Source organism: Archocentrus centrarchus, chromosome 11, assembly GCF_007364275.1.
Source record: "Archocentrus centrarchus isolate MPI-CPG fArcCen1 chromosome 11, fArcCen1, whole genome shotgun sequence".
Taxonomy (NCBI): domain Eukaryota; kingdom Metazoa; phylum Chordata; class Actinopteri; order Cichliformes; family Cichlidae; genus Archocentrus; species Archocentrus centrarchus.
The window spans coordinates 15,623,204-15,634,068 of NC_044356.1; the positions used below are offsets into that span (position 1 = coordinate 15,623,204).

Sequence of the window (10,865 nt, forward strand, 5' to 3'; positions counted from 1 at the left end):
TCCCTCTCCTTCATCTGTCTCCCCCGTTTCTCTCTGAGCCTCACCCTCCTCTCCCTCGCCGTCTCCGTCTCTCTCTGATATGGTTTGGGTTCTTGATGTGGTCACGTGTTGGAAGATTCTCACGGATGGTTTCCATAACGATAAAAAGATTCACTTCCCAGTTGGGGAAAAAAGGAAAAAAAAAAAAAAGTTGTACGATGGGTGCATTTTGAGATGGCCGTTGCATTTCAACAAGCTCCCCCCCCACCCCAAAAAAAAAAAAGAGCTCTCTCAGCTGAGATGTTTCTGATTTGTTGCGCCTGTTTTTCTTTGACGAGGTTTGTGGTTGAGGATTGTCACAGATTTTGGTGTTCAAAGAAGTCTGTAAATTAAATCAAAGCTATTTTGTGCACATACTGTACATCACTGTCAGAAAATTATGTTTGTGTGCGTGCATCTAATCCGCAGAATATTACTGGAGTTCTAAAGGCTTTGTATCTTTTAGTATCTTAAGGGAAGTCAGCATTTTTTATCCCCAAGCTCCATCATGTATACATGAATGTTAACACATAACAAAAATCTAACTTTTTCTATTTTCATGTTTGTAGAAATGGTGAGGAAGAAGAATCCCCCTATCCGGAGTGTGGGAGGTGAGGAGGAAGAGGAAGAAGAGGGAAAGAGGCCAGCAGGAGAAGAGGAAGAAGAGGGTGAGGAGGAGGGGAGAGTGGGAGCAGAGGCCGAACGAATAAACCGACCCTCCGAGCCAGAATCCTCTGAGCGGGTCAGAGGAGATGGGGAGCAGGAGGAGGAGGAGGAGGAGGAGGGGGGAGAGAGCGAGTGCATTTCCTCGTCTGTCTCTCCCTCATCTGTCAGTGATCGCTGCGGTAATGAGGAGCGAGGGGGGAGGAGAGGAAGGGGAAGGGCAAAACGGGAAGGAGCGGCACTGACGGACAGGCCTGAGAGCCAGTCGGAGCCCGAGGATGGGGACAAAGCGGTAGAAGGAGAGAGACGCGACAGAGAAAGAGGGGAGGCAGATCATCTCAGCCCTCCTCTCCTCTCTGCCCACCATCTCCTCCCCAGACAGGAAGGAGGGGAGGAGACCATGACCGATACTCCTCCGCTTTCCTCCAGCCCCTCTCCTAAACTCCAGGACTTCAAGTGCAATGTGTGCGGCTATGGTTACTATGGCAACGACCCGGCTGACCTGGTGAAGCACTTTCGGAAGTATCACCTGGGCCTGCACAACCGCACACGACAGGATGCTGCGCTCGACACACACATCCTGGCCCTCCACAACATGGCTCCCCAACACACACCTATTGGTAACTTCAGCTTTCTCCTTTCAATGCTTATTACAGAAATGAGCTTTAAATAGAGAATGAAATGGACGCATGCTCCCAGAAATTTGTGGGAAAGCCTCAGAAAAATGATAGCAAATATGAACCAGAACAGGAGAAACTTGCCAAAAATACATGCAAGTTCACACACACACACACACACACACACACACATATATATATATATATATATATACACACTACTTTTTGCTAAGTTTTTCCTCTTCCCAGATGTCAGACTAGTTCTTCCTTTTTTTTTTTTGCCTTAAGCAGCTTGAGCCCTCTTTGTTTATCTGTTTCTACCAGCTTGACCCCTTCTTGTGTTTCTCATGTCAGACATACAGGCAGGACCAGGGCAGAGGAGCCAAGCCAAAGACTTGGGGAAGACGAGACCGGACATTCAGAATCAGCAGCACAGGACAGTAATGATGAATGGCACATATGACGTACAGGTAAGTACTCGTCGAGAAATACTCAAAGGGGTTTAAAATATCTGCTTGCATTTAACTGCCTTTAAACACATTTCCCTCCTCAGTCCTGCAGAAAGCCTTAAGTTTTGGAGCTGATTCAAATCAGTCAAATTCAGTTTGATATTTTTCTCTACAACTTTTCTTGAAGTTTGCCACTTGTGGTAGCTATCCCCCTTTTTCCACAAGAGGACTGCTGTCTGCTCTCCAATTTGGTGACTCTCATCCTGCCAGCATCAGACTGCAAAAAAGAATCTTTGTTCTCATTATTTTAGAGCTTCCACTCATAGTACCAGGAAATTTCACTCCCAAGGATTTTTCTTACTGATACTAAAACATCCAGACATGCTTCCAACCCTTAAAGTGTTGCGTGCCAACCAATCAGAAAGGTTACGTGCTGCAAGCCTCACCCAGAATGTTTCTGTACCTATAGAAAAGTATTAATCTCTCAGTCAGTGACTTTTTTAGGGGGTAAAATAATTTCCCTGGTCCCTGCAGGAGAAATTGTTAACAGTTAATAGTCCCTGGAGTTAGTTCCTGCAGTGGAAAAGCCCCCATAAGCCGTTTTTCCACCACAGGAACTTTTCCCAGGGACTAGAAACTTTTGGAGGGACTCATTACATTTCCATTTGTCAAGTAGCCTAACTGCAGCATTTTGTTTCATCTAATGGTCATTTCCATTGTATCTGGTAAAAGTCAGTTTATTTCAAGGTATTTTGCAGAAATTGTTGAGTATTGTTTGTAAATACCACGTTGTAACTCAGGCCTTCACGTCTGATTCAGAGCGAGCGAAAGAGAGAGACCCAGCAGCTGTGGTCAAGCGTGCTAGAAAGTGAAGGAACGGCGAACAAAGTCGTGAATCAGACAAACCAAACTTTATTGTTCTGGTCATTTCTCAGTGGTTACATACCGGAGTAGTGATAAACTTGGATATACCCTCTCACAACTCTATGGGAAGGTGCATGTCTGGATTTTCATACCCAAAGAGGTGGTTTCAGCCCGTCTGCTGTGGATGCTGTGCGCTCTTGTTAGGCGTGTAATAATGTCCTTATTATGCAAATATAAATGATATTATTTATTAAATATACTTTTATTTGCTCATTCAACATATTTGTAAGACTCAGGTAAAAATCAAAAAGTGGCCGCTTTTGCAGAAGATTCATTTGTATATAAAACTTAAAAGTATATTTCCCTTAAATGTGGGATACTTTGGAATCTGACTTTTTAAGATAACAGACACAAGTTGCCTCCCTTATGCGTTGACGATAAGGTGTTAGATCTTATGGCAGCACTCCAGCACATTTGATATATTTTTGATTGATACTTTTCTCAGGGCACACCAAACAAAAAAGTTTCTTTTTAATCTTATAATCAATTTGTTGACATCTTTTACCTTTAAGTAACACCTAACATCAGAAATATACAGCTGTGGGTGCCAGGTTAGCTCAGTGGGTGAGCAGGCACCCATATGCCTAATGCAGAGGCCTGGGTGCGACTCTGACCTGCAGCCCTGTGGTGTGTGTCTTCCCCTGCTCTCTCTCTCTCTCCCCCTCCTTCCTGTCTGCGCTTCACTGCTACTATTGAGTGAAGGCAAAAAGTGCAAAAATAGAAATCTACAAATGTGGATGCAGTACAATGTGCATTAGCTTGCCATTGGTAAAACTGGCATGAAGTTCTGAGAGAAATACTCAAAAACAGAACAAATGTTGCATTCTTTTCATTTATATCAAAGTTACAGTTATTAAATTTGGAAGCCATAAACACATGAAGAAATGTGACAGTGTATCAGAAACATTTTAAGTAATCAAAGTTAGAAACTTTGATCCAAAACAAGTAACACTGATTTAGTTAACAGTTCATTGTAATCACAGTTGTAATAAATCTGTAAAGTTAGGCTCATAACTGAATGGAATAATTTATTGGGTAGAGCAATCTGCAACTGATTTGTAACATAGGGTGTGCCTTATTTGGACATGGAGGCATTGTGCTGCAAGTTATAAAATTTTATAGACTGACAGATGGATAGACGCACAAAGGGAGACAACCAGAGCACCTGGCAGACACATAAGTGGGTGTGCATAGTCAAGCATACGTGCACATGCGCGTGTGCGGACACACAGACACACACACACACACACACACACACAGGCAGAGTGTCTGCGTCCCAGATCTCTTGCAGGGAATGCGTATGTAGACAAACACTTGAATGTGCACCATATGTGATGTCACCATTGTGTGAATTAGACAAAAACAGACATGGTCTTATTCTCAGGTAGTGGGTAAAATAATGTAATGTAATAATTAGAATTACTTTAACTGCTGATATTTAAATTTTTATGGTGATGGTTTGCGACACCTCCATATTCACCAAATTCACATAAAAAAAAAAAAAAAACTGCCACTAATAAAATTCCTTTTGCTTCAATGTGATTTTTACCTCGACATCCACTGAGTGTAAATCTGATCACGTTTCTAAATTCAGTCATAAGAGTGTTAACTAATCACCATCAGTTCTGCAGCATTTTCTGTACTTACTTACAGGTTCTCTTGGAAATTATTATTAATTGTCAAACATTTGCAATATGCCGTAAATATAAGCTCATTAAGCCCAGTTTTGGTAATAACTGGGTCAGGGATTAGGATTTTGAGTGTTCATGAACTGTGACAGTAATGTTTTTGTAAGAAAGCTTTAGTGAGATGATTCAATAAACGTGTATGTGTATGTGTGTGTGTGTGTATGTGTGTGGGCATGTGCTCGCATATGTGTGTGTGAAGAATAGTGAAGGAGTTTTATTTCATTTAAACCAGCAGTAATGACCTTAAGTCACGTAATGGACACAGAAATACACATACACACAGTAGTCGCACGCACACACGCACGCACACACACACACACACACACACACGCACACCCACGCACACACACACACACACGCACACACACTAAATCAGAAATAGAAAATCCAGTGGGCTTAAGTCGTCATTATGAAGAAAAAGTGAAAGTATATATATATATATAAAAAAAAAAAATCGAATGAAAGGGGTCTCTATTCTCTCCATCCCTCACTTACTTTTTCTCTCTCTCCCGCCCACGTTTGGAAAATTCCATGTTGTCATTTGCTAAGACAAGATTCTGTGTCAACCAGTGAGATTCCAGACCAAAAAAAAAAAATCAGAGAGGAGAAGGGGAGAAGGGATAAGTAAGAGAGTCCGAGATGGAGGAGGAAAGGAGAGAAGGTTGTGACAGAGGCAGACGGAGAACCAGTAGTTATAATCGGCTGTTAGGGAGTGTAATGAAACAGCTGACAGACATATTTAACTGTCGTTTTCTCTCCTGGTTCTCCATTTATCTCTCTTATCATGCCTTTGTCTCTCCTTCACCTTCTCCTCTGCTCTGCCCTCTTTCTTTGATTTGTCTTTCTTAGTCTCTATTACTTTGTCTAATCCGTTTTTCGCCAACTTCTCAATTTGCTGTTCGGGCTCTCTCTCCCTCTCACCTCTTTCTTTTCCACAGCTCTATTCTTCAACTTGCAAATTTTTCCTTCATCTTGTCCCATTTGCCCTTTGCTTCTTTTCTTCCTCTCTGTCGCCCTCTCATATTCTCATTTATGTCGTCCCATCCATTCTGCCTGGTGAAATGACTCGATGCTTTGCTCTTTGCTAATTGCATGGGCAGGGTCTGTAGGAGGAGATAATTGTTGAATTGTTATTGTGAGATCACATTTAGACTTTTTAACATTTATTTTCTTTAGTTGAGCTGAAGTATAGCATCTCACACTTAATTCTTTCTACCAATATTACTTTTTCACACATTTTGGCACTATTCTTGTCTTACTGTATCCCTTGGTTACTTTGAAAGTTCTGTTTCTGTGCTGTTAATCAATTCATTTTCATTGGGCATTGTACTTTCTATAAAAACATCCAAATAAACAAAGAAAAAAAAACCCTTTCACCTTCAGAAATCTTACCTTCAAGTTTCCTTAAATCCTAATACTTTTTAACGAAAATGGGCAACTCAATCAGGAAACAGGACATAAAATTAGTAAACTGAAAATAATATTTCCTGCTAAATTGTGCTTGAGAGTTACACACTAGTTGGTCATGTTGCGCATTCACTGATTCTGAGATCGAATCCCTAGTATGGTACTGATAACCGAGAACATCGTTCCTATCTGGTGTTCCAAATCTGTGGCGCTTTGCATTTTTGCTCACGTCACATGCAGCATGCAACTCCGTCACCACACTGCCTGCCAATTAGCTTCAAACCACAGATTTAGAGACAAATTCATATTGTGCAGCAGTGAGCCCAGTGTCGCCGTATGCCAGATCGCCTCTTTACTAGTATAGCCAGCAGCACAGTCTAATCACTTACTATCTAGTGGCTAACTTAATAAGAAAATACAGTATCAGGTTGCTGGCTCAGTTATACAAAATCTTGGCCTGGACCCTGAATGCTACAGTAGAGCCTAGTAGTTTTGTTATTGGTCGGTTAGTTAGACTTAGAGTTGCCTTTTAATTGTCTACAGTTACATACAGAAAATTATGGATTATGTTCATTGTGGGTTTGAGTAGCTAAGGCATAATTATCCTGCACAGCGCTACGATTGGAGGCTTGTGCCATGTGTCCTCTAAATATCCGCTGCTTAGGAAAACAAAAATGACAGCCTTGCATCTAATTTCTTTCATGTCTGACCTCGAAGGAAAAGGCAGTATACCCAATCACTGTCATCATTCTGAGTCCCGTAAAGTCCCTTTTGAAATTTAAAGCTAGTTTTAGCTTTCACTATTTAAAGAATTTTAATTGAATTGTAAATAATTTAAACAGGCAAATCAAGTACACGCAAACAGCTACAAATGAGAAGTTTGCAGCGTATTATCTTCGTTGGTCTTTGCTTTGCGAGATTAAAAGTCTCATGTGTAATTATTCACTTGCCTCAAGTAAATCCAGACATTTTGTTAGCTAAGAAATGGAATATGGACAGCGTTAATATGGACAGCGTTAAGCAGTAACAAGCAAGCAGGCTGCCTCTTAACCAAACTGTTTATTGGTCATATGTATTAAAAATATCTTTTATTCCAACAAAATCTTTTTTTTTTTTTGTCCTTTTCTGCCTATCAACAGGTGACGTTGGGTGGCACGCTAATTGGAATTGGCCGGAAGACCTCTGATTGCCAGGGAAACACTAAGTACTTTCGCTGCAAATTCTGCAACTTCACGTACATGGGCAGTAATTCCTTGGAACTTGAACAACATTCCCTCTCCTCGCACCCAAACAAAGTCAAAACTCCGCCAACCACACCCCTGCTGGTCACAAATAACCTGGCGACGCACGACAACCAGTTGAAGGGGAGGAGTCAAGTCTTAGACGGGGCAGAGCGAGTGGCGGTGCGGGCAGAAGATGACTCGTTGGTCGGGTACTTCATCCCCGTCAGGGCTTGTTCAGATTCATCAGGCTGGTCAGGGGAGGCTGGTCGAGGTGCTGTGCAGACGTACTATTGGTGTAAATTCTGCAGCTGGAGTTGTGAGTGGTCGGGGGGTTCCGCAAAGCTTTTAGAGCACTATGAGCAAAGACACAAAATGAACGTGGGTGATACTACGAGCCCCAACAACTCTAATCCTGGGGGGATGGACAGAGAGAGAGAAAGAGGAGGAAGGAGAGATGGAGGAGAGAGAGATCAAATGGCATCGAAAGGCCGCAAAGATCAGCTGTCCAACCCATCCAGCGCCAGCCAAGGTAATGAAGATGTAGACAGTATGTTGGGATGTGGTAGTAAGCTGCTTTTAGGGACTGTTGAAAGATTGTATCTACTTGAAGTGAAGATTTATGTCACCTTAATATCATGATGCAAATTATAAGCAATCCCCTTTGAATTTCTGCCCATGTTTTTATTTAACCTTTGCTCTGCTTTGTGCTCCTAGGAGACCCAAACAGCAGTGATTCAGAAGCAGTTGTGACCAGTTATAACTGTCAGTTGTGTGATTTCCGGTACTCCATGGCCCACAGTGCGGATGTGATCGTAGTAGCACCTTTATTACTGCACTACCAGCATAACCACTCCATCCATCGCTGCAGCATTCAGCACTGCATGTATTGTCCACAGGGGCTCTGTCAGCCACAAAAACACCTAGGGGAGGTGAGATAAATAAAATATTGAAATGTTTATTTGCTTGTTTTGCTGCCTGCTTGGTAATTACAAGGGAAAAAAATGAGCTGTTTTGCAAGCAAAGGAAAAATAAAATGTAATATAGGAACAAGTGTAAAGTTAATTGTTCCAATTTCCTGCCTAGTTAAAATTCCCTTGCTTTCCCCAGTCTACCCACGCACTCTCCTCACCCTCCTTTTGTGCCAGCTGCCAACAGTTCTGTTGCAGCTGTTAAAAATGCAAAAAAGGATGGTTAACATCCAAAATTGAGGGTGGCATCATTTACTTAATAATGCACATTCATACTGGTACTGCTGATTACCAGCTCTTTGTTGCCTAGATAGAAAATACACGGCTACAGTCGCAGCACCAAAATGAGAGAAAGTGCACTTGAAATTCTTCACATAAACATAGTTTTCCAGTAATAACTGAAGCATTTAAAGGTTCAAACCACTTTTGCACTAACCTTTTTCTAATTTGTCTCAATAGGTGTCCCACCCATTTGCCTGTCGGAAGCCCACCTGCCCCAAATGCTGTTCAAAGTTTCCTCAATCCACCAAACAGCAGGATGCCATTGGTTCAAAACCCACGGTCACCACCTCACCCAGTGTGACTCCTCCCAATCCTCGAGGCGATCATAGTGGGATTTCTGGTTCGACTTTTCACCCCTCTAACCCTGCCCATCCTGTTGTCACACAAGGTATTTAAAGGCATATATGATTTAAAAAAAAATAAAATCACATGTGCTGCTTTTCCAGCATGAATCTAAATTCTTCATCGCCCTTGATTGGTCCTGCTTTTCTATCGTAGGCATCACCCACTTGTGTGACCAGTGTGCATTTGCTACCACTGACATTGACGTGTTGCTGCAACACTATGAAAGCTGCCACAACCTGATCAACCTAAAGGGGGCTCCCCCACATGTCAAAGCTGAGGAAGAAGCAGGGGGAGAGAAGGAAGGAGGGAGAGGAGGAGCAGGAGAGAGGGAGTACTCGTGTACAAAGTGTCACTTCATTACGGAAGTGGAAGAAGAAATTTTTAGACACTACAGGTGAGAGCGAGATTGTGTGATCATTATGTTTTTGTTAATTGATATGATGTGTGTGTGTGTTTTTTTGTTTTCACCTAAAAAGCGAAAGGTACCCCGATTGATTCTGAGAGGAGACACAAATCACTTTGGGGTTGCACTGCGAAGGGCATCCGATGTAAAAGAAATCTGCCAAATCAAACATGCGGCGCTACCTGCTCCGACCCCTTGTGAATAAGGGAGCAGCTGAAAGTAGCTTCTATATGATATTTATTTTTTTATGCAGTGCTTTTTTTTCTACAAGGGTTGGCTCACATTGACCCATTCTGTTTGCCATCTTTTTCTAAAACCAGTGCTTTTATGCCGTGCACACAGTTAGTTGCATTATCTGTCACAGAAGTTAATCCAAAGAGTCACTATTACCTTTGACTGAATCTGTCTGCAAGAGAGTCGGTCTCAAGTTTGGTGCTATTTCCTTTGCTTTGATTCCGACCTCTGTGATTCTCCTTTTTAAACTCACTTATCAAGTAAATGTTCACTGAGAGCACCCATTTTCAGTAATAATCCGTTTAAAAAATTGTATGCTCAAGCTAGTCACAAACATAATTTTGACATTTTCACCTGGAAGCGGCACAGATCCGATCACGTATTTATAGCCCGTGTTACAGATTTTCAAACCGATATTACACACACACCCATCTGTGATGAGGTTCATGAATCAAATATCTGTCAAAGTACCATGTTGTGGCTTATGTTCACATTAAAGTTACTCCGTATTATAGACTAACTTAAGATGCTTTCCTCTTTAAATGCACCTTGGAGGTATATGAAGCAATGTGTATAACTGCTTAAAAAAAAACCTGAAGATGCTAGACTACACTCCACGGCTAATTTTGTTTCTGACATACACAGAAGCGCACATGTTCACTGGAGTTTTAGTGACAGAAACAGCAAATGATAGAGAAAGCTAGGGTGAGTTTGGGTGGGAAAGAGACAGGGGAGTGGCGTGGGAAAGTTGGGGCTAAAGGACACACAGACGCAAAAAAGTGGAGATGTGTGGAAATTTGGAATTACTGATACGGAAAGTTTTATTATATGTTGTCACTTGGGATTGGTCCCTAAGCGTGGCATTAAAAAAGGCCAAGGAGTTAAATTATTAAAGAACACACTATTGATAAGCTGTGATCATTTCTGCTCTCAGTGCTTAAAAAACAAAACAAAAAACAATGCTAAACTTTCCCTACTTACATCAAGCATGAAGATCTCCCTCTCTGAGCCTGTGTACCAGGGGCAGAGGCAGCTGTCACTCTCTTAAACTGCAGCACATACAGAAAGACAGTGGGCCTCAAACTCTCTATCAGTGTCACAAGTTTTTAAAGGTGGTTACTCTTCACTAGAACTGATGCCAGTGATGACATTTCTTTTCCATGTATGGGCAGGAACACAAGCAATCTGTCAAAATATTAAGCTGTAGAGGAATGCAGTTTTTTGACTGCCTGACTTGTAGTTTCTTTCTCATTGCCCCAGGTATGTTATGGATACTCGTGTGTGAGCTTAGAGCCCACACACAGCTAACTTAATTATACAAAATTGGGTTTATGATAAAAAGTTCCTTGTCTGTTGAGCTACGGATAAATTCATAAATTCAAGTTAAAATTTTCACAGCTGTATCTGAACAGTTCTCAGTTTAGGTTTTAGCGCACTTACATTAGGAGCACATTCAGAGATGAGCCTTTTTGATTCAAAAACAATGCTGCTGCAGTTTGCGACTCGAGAACTTTCTCTTTTGACAGCCTGGAGAGAACAGCAGATGTCATGGAGGAAAAGACAGAAAGGAAAGAAAGAGGTTAAAAGAAGGAATGTAAGAGGGAAGGTGAATGAAATACAAAGAGAGAAATTCAGAGAGAAGGG

General features: G+C 41.7%; 1 protein-coding gene across 1 annotated transcript; it reads left to right on the top strand.

Moving 5' to 3' along the window:
* The first annotated feature begins 943 nt into the window (after positions 1-943).
* On the top strand, positions 944-8,982 carry trps1 (trichorhinophalangeal syndrome I). Its single transcript, XM_030741209.1, has 6 exons — positions 944-1,301; positions 1,653-1,768; positions 6,906-7,518; positions 7,704-7,918; positions 8,417-8,627; positions 8,738-8,982. The coding sequence occupies exons 1-6, from the start codon at positions 1,082-1,084 to the stop codon at positions 8,980-8,982; spliced, it is 1,620 nt and encodes a 539-aa protein (XP_030597069.1). The 5' UTR covers positions 944-1,081.
* The last annotated feature ends 1,883 nt before the right edge of the window (positions 8,983-10,865 follow it).